Source organism: Cololabis saira, chromosome 10 (genome assembly GCF_033807715.1).
Source record: "Cololabis saira isolate AMF1-May2022 chromosome 10, fColSai1.1, whole genome shotgun sequence".
Taxonomy (NCBI): Eukaryota; Metazoa; Chordata; class Actinopteri; order Beloniformes; family Belonidae; genus Cololabis; species Cololabis saira.
In genome coordinates, this window is record NC_084596.1 from 34,186,319 (window position 1) to 34,200,199 (window position 13,881).

Below are 13,881 nucleotides of genomic sequence, written 5' to 3' on the forward strand. Positions count from 1 at the left end.
CGGATTACCACCGTTCACATATCGCATGGATGCAGACGAGAGCCTGGTCCCTTTAAGCGTTGTTTTAATATCACACAACTTCTGCTGATCAGTCATTTGTTTTAAAAATTATTTTTCACAGATTATTACTGTAACTGATGAAAGTATAAAGTTTGTATAATACATAAATACAAAAAGATCCACACAAAAGTGAGTTATTGTTCCAAGAAAGGTAAAAAAAAAACAGCCATAAAAACAAAAATAAAACAACATATACGTTTTAAATAATAATAAACACCTGGGTTTTATGAAGACACTCAATCAGTGAGCTGACAAAGGTAAACCCAGCAAAGTTCTGTGAAAGAAAATGCGACCAGGTTCTGACTGGAAATCAGCTGTTAGGATGCCGTTACCATCAGGGTGTCCATGTCTTATAGATGCAATAAAATTAAGGTTTCACCGTTTTGATCGCGTTTTCCTAAAACTTTCCAGGGTTCTGTCACACGTTTGGCTGCAAGGAGCACGTTTGGCGGCCCTCTGCTCTGACCCATGCGGATCATCTGGTACTAAAGCCCAACCGATACCAAAAAAAAAGGTTCATGAGTGTTTGCAAAAGTCTTTTACTAAGTAACACGTTAAACAATTACCTTTCAAAGTAACAAGTGGCGTAAAGAAAAAAAAACAAGGATTAATGGAGGTGGTGGTCAGCACAGTTCACTGCAAAACCCCCCGCAGCGTCCACGGCCAGCTGGGGGGGAAGTGTTCCTATCTTTACTAAACTAGTAATGTAAATGTTAAAGGTCTAAAGTCACTGATTCAGGAGTAGTGTGGTGAGCAAAGAAGTGGTGTGTCAACCACCCTGCTGATGCAGCAACTCTACTGCACTTTGTTACCATGACAACAGACAGGCTTTACTGCCTCCATCGTCTTTGGAGTTTTTAGACTCTCTGTCTGAAAAGTCTGAAAAATACCTCCCTTTCCCAATTCACCACAAAAATACTGATCTATTTTTAGAGTTTTTGGGTAAATGATTGTAAACAAGGCGAATGTTTTATAGGGTTTTAAATGTCTACCTAGCATACATTTTAAAAATAATAGTGAATTCTCTTCCTGCATAAAGTGCACCAGCTTAGCAGCTATTAAAGACATTTTGATCAATTCTTCGTGATTGTCTTAAAAAGAAAAAAAAAAAATCAGTTTTGAGGCGCAGTCACGAGAACTCCTTCTGTCCAGTTAAAATCAGTTTGTGCGTCTCCATGGTTGCAGGTCAGGTCAGGGGGAGGGGGGTGTCAGTTGACCGGGGTCGCATCAGACGTCACGGGGACTCCTCCTGGAAAGAGACAAACAAGGCTGAAGCTCCGCACACGCACGGCCAGCACCGCTCAAACCTGCACACATCTTTACATCTCTGACTCACGCAGTCGGATCTTGATGGGCCAGATCAGGATGGAGCAGAGAGCCAGCGCCGCGATGATGGCTACGCCTCCCGTGACGATGACCATGATGTAGTGATAGAACCACACACAGGCGGGGCAGCACCCCCCGGAGCTGCAGGAGCACAGGTGCTTTTGTTACTCCAAAGGTTTCCTCCAATCCAATCCACTTTATTTGTTTAGCACATTTTAAAGACAACAAGGTTACCAAAGTGCCGCACAATGAGTAAAACAAAACATAATAAAATAGTAAAAACTAAAAACAGAGTAAAATAGATAAGAGCACATAAAAGCACAAAATAAAAACACACCAGACAGACAACAACAAGTGATTCATAAACGTAAAAGACAGGACAGAGACCAAACAACTCTCATGCTGGATTAAAAGCCAAAGAATAAAAATACGTTTTAAGACAAGATTTAAAAATTTCGAGTGTGGGGACCATTTTGATGTGGGGAGGAAGCTCGTTCCAGAGTTTAAGGGCTGTTGCTCAAAAAAGCACGGTCGCCCCTGGTTTTTTGCCTTGTTTTGGGAACGATAAGACGTAACTGAGTAGAAACCTCAAAGACCTCGAGGGAGTGTAAACGTGTAGGAGGTCTGAGATATATTTTGGTGCCAACCCATTTAGTGACTTAAAAACAAACAATAGTATTTTAAAATTAATTCTAAAAAAGACAGGGAGCCAGTGAAGAGAGGGTGGGGGTGATGTGGTCATGCTTGCGGGCTCCTGTTAAAAGACGAGCAGCCGCGTTTTGGACTAACTGCAGGCGTGCAAGGGAGGTCTGGTTGACCCCAGTATAGAGGGCATTACAGTAGTCCAAACGGGTTAGGATAAAAGCATGAATCACTCGTTCAAAATCATTAAAAGATAAAACAGATTTAATTTTAGATAAAAGCCTCAGATGATAAAAACTGGATTTTACTACAGAATTTACTTGCTTGTCCAGTTTAAGATCACTGTCCATTTTGACGCAGAGGTTGGTGACTGTAGTTTTTAAGTAAATGTGTAGGAAACCCAGATCAATAGGAGGGCTATCACAGGCCCGATTGGGTCCAAACACCATGACCTCAGTTTTACCTTGAATTAAATTTAAGAAGTTTAATGCCATCCAGGCCTTAAAGGTTTCTGACATTGTTTCATTTGCATCTGGGAACTTCAAGCGTGTGAAGCTGCACTCACGCTGCAGGGCAAAAGCGGTCCAAACCCAGCTTACTTGGCCATATCCGACTTATCAGCTAAAGTGCCACGAAAGCTGATTTTATTGCATAAGACACGGGTCACTTTCATATGTGGTCCTAAATCTGATGCTTATCCAATGTTTTCCAACCCAATAACTCGATAATCGGGGTGTTTTGGATTAAATCGGCAGTGATCCCGGTCACGGTCCACCGACCCTGGCTCCGGTCCCTCGTCCACGAGCCTGGCAGCCGTCGCTCCACACGGCCAGAGTTTAAAACTGTCCGCGAGCTTCTCCTCGTCATCATGACTTTAAAACTTTGATGGCTTCAAGTGGGGAAGAACTTCAAACCCAAATCCTGCAGCCTCCTCGCTGCTGCATCCTCAGTTACAAAAACACACCTGATGTATCGGGTTTGAAGTCACTTCACCGCAGAAGCCAGTTCACAATGAAGTCTGGTATAAAACACATCTACAACACTACTGTGAACAAAAACACTGGATAAATGAAAACATTTAAATAATGGGATCTTGGTAAAAAAATCTGCATTTGGACCTGCAGCGTGAACATTGCTTAAGGGTGTGTGTGTGTGTGTGTGTGTGTGTGTGTGTGTGTGTGTGTGTGTGTGTGTGTGTGTGTGTGTGTGTGTGTGTGTGTGTGTGTGTGTGTGTGTGTGTGTGTGTGTGTGTGTGTGTGTGTGTGTGTGTGTGTGTGTGTGTGCTAACTGGCAGGGATGCAGCGTCTGAATCAACATCACAGCGATTCCATTAGCCAACTTGTCGGTGAAACTCATGGCTCCGTACACAAATGCTCCACTTTGCTGCCAAAACAGAGAGAAAGTGAAAAGAACAGTTGAAGCAGAAGAGAATTGATCTCTCTCACTCACACACACACACACTCCCTTTACCGTCTGGTCAGCGATGAGCTCGGCCGTCATGGCCAGCGATATGACCAGGATGGTGGCTGAGCCCGTCCCCAGCAGAACCGCCGCCCCGAAGATCTGCTGGCCCATCTTAGCGTCCAGCAGAACCCAGTAGGAGAAGCCCATTATCAGCACCAGACCCACGAAGTAGGTGAGCTGGAGAAATCAGACAACAACACACAACCCACAGGTTTAACACCTTTTTTAAATGAAAATCCTTTAAAAGAACGTAAAACCCATCGTTGTTGGATTCTATCAGAACAATTGACTTTTCTGCCTCGAGTTTTGTTAAAAGAACATTGCGAACACGTGTAATCACTTTGAATTAATCAGGTCTGCAACCATTTTTACTTAGTCATGTACACAGTTATTCCTAGTTAAGTGTATAAAACCACTTTGACATGTTGAACTGTAGGAGCTGAGGAGGAGGCTCATCTCTACATGCAGGCTGCCCCTGAGGATGTGACCCTGCAGGTTGTCTCCGTCTCCGTGGGAACAGGTACGAGCCTCTTCTCCAAAACACAAACAGAACTAAGGACAGAACTAAGGCCGGTGAACCTCTGGCCTTCACGTAGCTACTGTTTTAACTTGGATGTCTCCTGTTCTTTGGTAAACAGGAACATTTTCACAACAAATGTCAAAGTAAACCCCATCACCCTCCTTCTCTTTCCTTTCTCAGTTATTAATTATAAGTACAGTAATCCCTCGTTTTTAACGGGGGTTACATTCCAAAAAGAACCCGTGATCCATGTAGTAACCTTTTTTTTTTATTATACAGGGCTTCAATTGCGAGATCAGCACCGCACGGGAGAAAATAAAAATGATTATGAAAAGTACAGTAGGACAAATTGTGGCTGGCGCACATTTACTGCTCTTCTGACGGCCCTGCTGCATCCTGACTCGCTCTGTAGCGTCTTTTTCTTCCATTTCCATATTTCCACATTACTCTATTTAAATGCTTTCTATCGTTACATTTGTTTTGTATTGGTCTTTTATTTCTGTTCAATGCTGTAAACCACTTTGGTCAACGTAGGTAACTGAAGTGTGATGCATATAAATGAAGCAGTGTGTGTCAATCGTGCACGTCCTCTCAAATAACACGTACATGAAAACATTCATACGCCAACGCTTTATTAAACTGCAAGTTCATTGCAAACCTCACAGTCTCACTGCTTTCTTGATTCATTTCAACAGTAAAATAACAAAGACCTGAGGCAGCTAAATGAACGGAGCTACTCACACTTTTGCCGATGCCTTTACTGACTGGCTTCATGATGAAGGAGGACAGGAAGCCGCTCACGTACATCACCAAGGGGATGGTTGCAATGTAATTCTATCAGAGGAGAAAAAGATACGATAATAAAATAATAATCGTGGATGACAGAAGAAAACTGGTGTTTGAAACTTTGAAACGTCTGTAAAATTGAGAAAGGAGAGTTTTACCTTGGGCAGCCCCAGCGTGTGGATGAGATACATGGAGATGTACGTCTGAGAGAGGTTTACTATCAACCTGGTGGACATGTACAGTAAGGCCACCTACAACAGAAATCTTCCTGTCAGACAACGTTCAGGTAAAAGTAGATCATGTTGTGAACTATCCGAGACACCAACCTGGTAGAAAGACGGCTGCCGCAGCCAACATTTCCACTGCAGAAAGGATGAAGATGAAGCTCTCTTGGAGGGAGAAAGCAGGGGGCTCCGCTCCCCCACGACCGCCCCCTCCTCCTCCTCCACCGACGTTTTCCTCCGCTCCCCCGTCTCTGGTCCAGCCTCCTCTCTGGCCCCGGGGTAGCGGCGCTCTGAGGTTCCCAGGTGGAAGAAGACGGCGAAGATGGTGCCCAACCCCACCACGATTAGCGCCAGATTCTGTAATCAAACGTTGCTCATGGTCACTCCTGACTGGTGGAAACGAGACGGTTTCGTGTCCTTTCACTTCCTCTAAACGCCATTAACACACACAAGGTTTCAGCAAAAGTATTATTGTTTGTCTTTGTGGTGACAAGTGACAGTTATGTCTATTAATTTATTTCCCTTTGGGGGTGGATAAAGTATTTTTCAAATACCTGACTGTGCCCTAAAAGTGAGTATGTGCTGAACTCAGCGTCTATCTGGACATTTTAACCTCTCAATTCTTTCCCCGTTCACCAGTTTAGACAAGTTGATGCAGATTATTTACAATCCCTGAACACTGAAGTCTCAACAGGCGCGTCCTCACCCTGAAGACTGGGATGTCCGCTGGTCCCAGTGCGTCACTGAGTGGATCTTGGTCCTTTCCGGCCTGGATGTGGAACAGCAGGTAAGCAAACGCGTACACTGTGATGTTGGCGATGACAGTGAACGCATACCTGCTCGCAGACAGACAGAGAGATAGCGTTAGCTCAGGACCCGCTACTCTCCATGTTGCATGTGCTGCATTCAGAGGTGTCAAGTAACGAAGTACAAATACTTTGTTACCTTACTTAAGTAGAAATTTTGGTTATCTATACTTCACTGGAGTAATTATTTTTCAGACGACTTTTTACTTTTACTCCTTACATTTTCACGCAATTATCTGTACTTTTTACTCCTTACATTTTAAAAACAGCCTCGTTACTCTGTTTCATTTCGGCCTTAAAAGAAAACTATCCAGTTAAATTGCTCCATCCGGATAGAGTGAATTTGGTTGTGGTTGTTTCAGATGTTCTTGTCCAGTTTTGTTCTTACATCCGTTACCTCAGATTCCTGCAACTAAACTTGGATGTACATTCCAATAAAGGTTAGGATAAATGATAACATGCCTCTGAAGTTTGACTTTTTGCACCATTACAATACTTATAGGCAACTAGTCATCATATCTCCTGCTCTCTGAAACACATGTTAATGCTCAATAGTACACATATATGGTTCTTTAATATATTTGCATCATACAAAGGGCCTGATTTACTAAAGGTTTGCGTGTGTAAAAACGTGTGCAAACTTGACAGCACCCGCAAACCAAAGTGCCAGCTGATCTACTAACAGCGTGCAAAGAGGACTGCGCCTCTCAAATGCGCAAAATAGCACACGCAATTCATTTAGTACTTTTGCCCTGATGAATAATCAATATGGGGCGTACCCGCCAGAAATCGCTAAATACTGAGAGGGGAAGATGCAAATTCAGTTCTGTGTTGGTGTGACGCGGAACCATAAATCAGCCAATCAGGGAGCAAGGGGTTGGGGGAGCTGGGTTGATGTTGATCCGCGGATCAAAACTTATTAAGGAGCATCAAACTCACTCTTATCTACGCGGCAATAACACTAAAATATAAAGAAGGCTTCCCAAAGTGTGATCTATGGTGAAATAGGAAAATTAAGATGTGCAACTCTTCTAAAAGGTGAGACATGCATTTAATTGACTTCATGGCGCCAGCCTTGGCTTTTATTATTACGCAAATGTGGAATGTTTGGGTCTGTCTAATTTCGTCAAATTAAATTTGGAGATTCACTGTTCACATTTTTATGTGTATGCGTTGTATGAGAGAGAGATGGAGAGGGCGAGGGAGGGAGAGACGTGGCCTGTACGTCGTTGTTTTTTGTTTTTTTGCAGTTTGGGTGCACAATACACTTGTGTGTGTGTGTGTGTATTAAAAAGAGATTTTGCAGTATGTTGTGTAATTGAAACTGGTTTGCTGTGATCGTTGATGGCAAACTCATATTAAGCATTTACATCGCTGTATGGTTATTATGTGCCCCCCAATTAGATCTGTTCTGCCGCCGACTCTGTTTTAACCTCATCTGCCGTTCTTTTTGTCTTATAACTGCATTTATTCTATCGCAGATTTCTTTTGGTAATGTTTAAATGTCTTTGCTGTAGTTCATGAATGTGTTTATTTGCCTCTTCCACTAATATTTCTAACTCCACCGCGTCAAATTTAATTTTGCGCTTGCGACTATCCTGCTTTCCATCCAGACTCTCCATGGCGCAAAGTTTGCGCCGCAAACCTTAAGACACGCAACACCTCATTTAAATACTGCTGTTTGCACGCAATCTTAGTTGATCACCCGCAAAACACACAACAACAGCACGTGCAAACTTTTTCAGTGCACACGCAATTTAGTACTCTTTATTTAGGATCTTAGTAAATCGGGCCCTAAGATGCATTAATTTTCAATGGCTTTTGTCCTAATTGGCTTTTTCCCCCTTACATTACTTTTACTTTTATACTTTAAGTAGTTTTGAAACCAGTACTTTTATACTTGAGTAAAAAACTTGAGTTGATACTTCAACTTCTACAGGAGTGTTTTTAAACTCTAGTATCTATACTTCTACCTGAGTAATGAATGTGAATACTTTTGACACCTCTGGCTGCGTTTACGAGCCGAGCCTCACCTGTAGGCGGTGAGCTCTACCTTGGCGTGCTCACAGGTCACCAGCTCCGGTATGAGCGACAGGTGAGAGATCTGAGTTGCCGCCCAGCCGAACTGGAAAATGACGATAAAGGGCATGAAGTAGATCAAGCTGGTCCACGGGGGGGTGTTGGCGTCGCAGCCCAGACACTGGTTGAAGATGAAGGAAAAGGACAGCACCACGCTCAGGGTACCTGGATCACACACACACACACACACACACACACACACACACACACATTACTATATTGTGTAAAAAAAGCCAACACTCTGTCCGTCTTTACTTAAATGAGCGTCATGTGACCACAAGCATGCCGACAAGACAGGAAGTGATGAAACATCAACCATGACAAAATCACTTAAAAAGAAATGTATTTCAGTCTTTTGGTGTGTAAAGTTTTCCACTGAGGATTAGCTGACTGAAACATCAGTTTTTAACGCTGTGCAACCTCAGACGTGAGATACCGACCTGCTCACGTCACCGGAAATTAAACAAAACATAGTGATCACTGATTTTCCGTTGTTTGTATTTTTCAGAGTTTTAAGTCACATAGGAAGTGACACTTTACACATTATGTTTCTGCAAACGTCTTGTTGGGGTTGAAGTGCAATGTAAAAGACACCTCGTGGCTCATTAGAGCTGCGAGTTTGGCTCGTCAGGTAGTTTTGCTGCAGCTGCTTCACGCTTGGTTCCTGTCTCACATTAAAGGGTTAAACCTGTCCAAAGGTTTCATAAAACACAGCCCGACATGAGTCAGCTCCACTAAATTAAGGCTGGAGTTACGTGAGATAGTGAAAGAGTGACAAGCGATCATGTGCACAGTAGCTGACTGACAAAGACTACATGTGTTTTAATGTGACAAAGGTCTATATATATATACACACACACACACACACACACACACACGCTGTCACATACATACACATCTACAGTATAAGCACGTGTTTATACACAAAAAAAGAGGACACAAGTGTTGCTTAAGGAACATCAAAGTGAATTTGGTGTCGTCTTGAAGAAGGAAGAGGACTGAGGACACGGCTGTGACAGAAAGCAGAAGACTAAAGGAACCGGACTCTCCCTGACTAATCATTTGCTGATGCTTTCTGGCTCACATGACATGTTTTTAAGGCCAAGCTTAAAGTCTCAAAACATGAAACCCTCCCTGTGCCACCTCTTCATTGAATCAATGTGAGAGCCCGGTGACGCGGCTCTTCACTGAGGAGTGATTGGAGGAGTTGAGAGCTACTGGTCTACAGTAGCCCACTTACCCACTAAATGCCATGTTTTCCTTTTGCCGTAGTTTCCACATCCAGGGGTTTGGTCCGACTCGTAGCCGATGAGCGGCGTGCAGATGCCATCAGCTACCTGCCCAACCAGCAGTAAAACTCCTGTAGCACACAGAGGCAGAGGAAGAGAGAGTTAGGAGGCATTCATTTATAAAGAGATGAATAAAAAACAAACTACATGAGCGTGTTTGCCCACTTGGAAGACTTAGTTTGAATTAAAAACTAAGAATGATCTGATATTTTACGCTCTGTGACTGATCACACAACCTATGAGGCAAGGAGAAAGATGCTGGAAGACCTTTATCAAAATTAGAATATTGTGATAAAGTCCTTTATTTTCTGTAATGCAAAAATGTCATACATTCTGGATTCATTACAAATCAACTGAAATATTGCAAGCCTTTTATTATTTTAATATTGCTGATCATGGCTTACAGCTTAAGAAAACTCAAATATCCTATCTAAAAAAATTAGAATATTTTTAATTTAAACTCTTAAACTGTAAGCCATAATCAGCAATATTAAAATATTAAAAGGCTTGCAATATTTCAGTTGATTTGTAATGAATCCAGAATGTATGACATTTTTGCATTACAGAAAATAAAGGACTTTATCACAATATTCTAATTTTCTGAGACAGTCCTGTAAATATCTGTCCTCAATGGCTAAGTTTCATTAAACACTGGAAGATTTGGGAGTGAAAACAGTCATCAGACTGAGAAGTAAAAGCCAGATTTAGAAGAAGATTATGAACATGACCAGTGAAGTGTGGATGCAGAGGAAAGACAAAATACTCAAATACCATCCATGAGAGCTGAAACAGAGCCTGAACAGACAGAGCAGCATTTGCAGCCTGATTTTACACATAACCAGACTGAACCGAGGAACCAGGATCATGACAGTTCTGGACCGGTACCAGCTCTCAGCCCAGACCCACGACAGATCCCTTTCACTTCAGACAACAGGCAGTTTATGAGTAAAACCTAAGCCAGCTCCCCGGTGCCTGCGTGGGGTAGATAAAGTCTGTGGGGGGAATGCCACCACAGTTGAAACAGAAAGTCCCAATATAAAACACCCGAGCACATGCACGACATGAGACACCGACCTGCGTTGGTGTTGTTGAAGCCCAGGACGGAGTGGTAGAAGACCAGCAGGTAGGTGAACCACATGGAGGCGCACAGGTCGTTGAGGAAGTGTCCCACGGCGTAGCTGAGCCTCTGCAGGGCCGGCAGGGACCTCTCCGTGTCCGGCATCACGGCCCCTGGGGTGGCTGGGGGGGAGAGCTGGGGGCAACTGGGTCAACTTCACAGGTGGGCTACGTGGAGAAGCTCAGTGGGGACATCGTTCTACTGCAAATCTCCAGAGGATGCTCGTCCAGCCACCTTCACCCTCACAGGTAAAGCTGATCCCTGAACAGAAAGCTGATCGTACAGCAGATCCCTGGGCAGAAAGCTGATCCCTGTGTAGACAGATGATCCCTGGGCAGAAAAGTGATCCCTGGGAAAGGTGATCGTACAGCAGATCCCTGGGCAGACAGGGGATCTCTGAGCCTAAAGCTGATCGTGCAGCAGACAGGTGATCGTACAGCAGACAGCTGATCCCTGAGCAGACAGGTGATCCGAGCTGCACCTATTTCCTCCTAGGATCAGCTGACAGCCACAGCTCCTGGAGGAAGAGGAGGAGGGATGAAGAAAAGACACGGCAACAAAACAACAGCGCTTTTACTGGCAGAATTACATATTGTTCCTTTACACCTTCTCTATCTTGAACATATCCGAGTAGATAATTATATTCTGAAACGTGAGCGATATTTAATTGATCTAATAATTACTTAAGGAAAACATAAGGACCTAGTAAATTAGACAAGAACATTACCGGCGGATTGTGTGAAAAGGGTCGGACAACCAGAAACACCGAAAAGCTTCGGGACCTTTTCTTTTTTCCTTTTCTTTCTTTCGTTATCGGGCTACAAGTGGACGCCACATCTGGCTGGCAGGCGTAAATAAAAGCTGCGGCTGGAAACGAGACACATTAAAAGCCGACGGACCAATAGGGGTCGGCGTCATGCCGCCTCCAGCCAATAGCAGAGCGCGGTGCCGGCCACTTCCTGATTGGAGGGGAGAAGCTGTAGATATATAACTGGCAGAAGCTGTACATATATAACACTAGAGGCGGCGGGTTAGGCCCCGCCTCCCAGTAGTACGCCTGCGCAGTGGCTCCGCCATGTTGGGGAGGGACCGTCGTCAACGTTACGCAACTTGTTGCTATGGAAGGGTATACTTGCAACTACCCTCATATATATATATATATATATATATATATATATATATATATATATATATATATATATATATATATATATATATATATATATATATATATATATATATATATATATATAGATAGATAGATAGATAGATAGATAGATAGATAGATAGATAGATAGATAGATAGATAGATAGATAGATAGATAGATAGATAGATAGATAGATAGATAAAGGGTAGAAATGGCAATACATATTATACATAACACATATATAATAATTTAATACTTTTTCCCCCCAGACTGTTAATAATTATTTGGCCAAGTAGCCTATAAAATTTTACCACAGATTTTTTGTCCTTTTGGATAAAATACATGTACAAGTTATGTTCTACAAACAATTTTATTTCAGAATGGCTGGAGAATGAAGAAGAAATGATTTGAAAATTGTATTCAAAGAATACAGCCATTGTTTTGAGTCTCTGGAAAGTACCGGTGTTGTGCCAAAAAGTGATTGACTGCCACAATCTGATTTCTCCCCTGAAAATGGGTCTTTTTACCTGCCAAAAATTGATTGAAGGCCAAATACAATTAATGAAAGGTTGTTTCTACCTAAATATGATTTGATCTCATTCTTGAGCTTCATAATATAAACACTAGAGCTCACATTATTGCTTTTAACTCTTTTAAAGGACCATTACAACACAAAATAGGCATTTTCACCTGCCAAAAATTGATTGAAGGCCAAATACAGTTAATGAAAAGTTGTTTCTGCCTAAATATGACTTGATCTCATTCTTGAGCTTCATAATCTGAAAATCTGACGTTTTGGCGCTATCATTCAAGGGGCTGCTGTGCACGCTCCCGCGGCCAGAAATCAGAAGAAATCAGGTTCTGGCAGGCAATCACTTTTTGGCACAACACCGGGAGACAACTTTTCTGTAATCAATGATATGGCCTATAAATCAATTTAATTGAATCTAAAGCAAACAAAGGCTGATTTAAATAACATATTACTTACCAGTTTTAAATACTTTTCTAGCCTAGGGACAAGATTAACTGGAGAAAAACAAAATTACTCATGACCGTGGAGAGAAACTGACATTAATGCCCCAAAATGACAGAGAATTAAAGAGCCTAACCCACACCAGCACCTCCCCAATATGGCGCGGTCGGGACGCGCCTGAGGAGCGTGCAGCTTCTGGTATTATATATCTATGCGATGACCTGCCGATGGTGTGTGACCGTAGATGTCCAGTCCCATCCCCACTTCCGCCGTTGTGTAAATAAAATCACGTGTGCATTTCTATGTAACTAAATCATTGCAGATTTACCAGGAAGAGAAAAGATAGAATTTAAAAAAGTCAGTCCTGTCCAAAAAATTATACAATTTGGTATAAGTATAATAACTATTAAGTTTTAACTGATATAATATGGAAAAAATCAAAGTAAGGGGTATATAATTACAAATATAGTACATCAGCTGTGGCAGGAAAACCTGGCTTCCAGCAGTTGTGTGGAGACATTTAAATAGATATAATGATGTCATGATGTCTAACATCATGATTGATGATGATTAATGGCCATCATGACCATTAAAGGTCATCATCAGCTTCTCGTCAAGTCATGCTGATGACACAGTCATCTGTGTCAGGGTGCTGAAGCAGGAAAATACCAAAAACATGCAGGACTGGAGGCCCCGAGGACCAGGGTAGAAGACCACCGACGAAACATCAACACTAATGGAAAAATAACAGATTTCTGGTTAAATACACCTTTTCTGATCTCATAGCATCTTATGCAGAATAAGTTCAATAACAATTATAAGAACCATCATAAAAAGTGCTTAGCTCACACTGAGTTCCTATCGTAACCATTTCTTGGTTTCAGTGGTTCAATAAGAAGCTTTCCATGAATGAAACTAAAAATAGAAAAATGTGCCACATTGTCAGTAAACAGATTCATTGAATAATTGATTGAAGGTTGCAGATGTTTTAATAGAAGAATCTAAAAGTGAATAGGTGAAGGTGTTTCAATGTAAAGCTTTAGAAAAAGTACATTTTAACTGGGAGCCAGAGTAAGGATCTAAATATTGGGGTGACATGTCCGTACTGTTGTTGATGCCTACAGCTTTATTGGGAAGGCCAGTAAGGAATGCATTACAGTAATCAGATTACATGAAATAAAAGCATAGCTTTAAAACAATTCTTTGACAGTGTTGTTTTTATAAACCAGCAAGATGACTTAGTCACACAGTTTTGGCTACTAAAATTAAGATCCTCGCCTAGGATAACACCAAGATTCTCCGTGCAGGTAAAGCCTTGTGTCTTCTGGAGTTTAGTTACGCAGGCTGGATGGGGTTAACGTCATGATCCTCACAGGTGACTGTGGGTCAGTTGAAGTGACGATCCGTCCAGGGTGTACCCCCGTCTTTCACCTGGAAAAAGAGAGTG

General features: G+C 42.2%; 1 protein-coding gene across 1 annotated transcript; it reads right to left on the minus strand.

The window, feature by feature from the left end:
- Positions 1-583: 583 nt before the first annotated feature.
- Positions 584-11,155, minus strand: mfsd12a (major facilitator superfamily domain containing 12a). The gene is made up of 12 exons (XM_061732701.1): positions 11,041-11,155; positions 10,271-10,830; positions 9,148-9,267; positions 7,862-8,072; positions 5,729-5,858; positions 5,125-5,379; positions 4,957-5,049; positions 4,754-4,846; positions 3,499-3,669; positions 3,317-3,411; positions 1,397-1,527; positions 584-1,309 (listed from the first exon to the last, which is right to left on the minus strand). The coding sequence occupies exons 2-12, from the start codon at positions 10,416-10,418 to the stop codon at positions 1,269-1,271; spliced, it is 1,488 nt and encodes a 495-aa protein (XP_061588685.1). The 5' UTR covers positions 10,419-10,830; positions 11,041-11,155; the 3' UTR covers positions 584-1,268.
- Positions 11,156-13,881: the final 2,726 nt, after the last annotated feature.

What these genes read in the sequence shown, in the direction of transcription:
- mfsd12a (XM_061732701.1), bottom strand. Translation starts at nt 10,418, where the DNA reads ATGCCGGACACGGAGAGGTCCCTGCCGGCCCTGCAGAGGCTCAGCTAC. An exon ending in GTAGAGCTCACCGCCTACAG is followed by an intron (nt 5,859 to 7,861) that starts GTGAGGCTCGGC and finishes GTCTGCGAGCAG; the next exon opens with GTATGCGTTCACTGTCATCG. An exon ending in AGCTCATCGCTGACCAGACG is followed by an intron (nt 3,412 to 3,498) that starts GTAAAGGGAGTG and finishes CTGTTTTGGCAG; the next exon opens with CAAAGTGGAGCATTTGTGTA.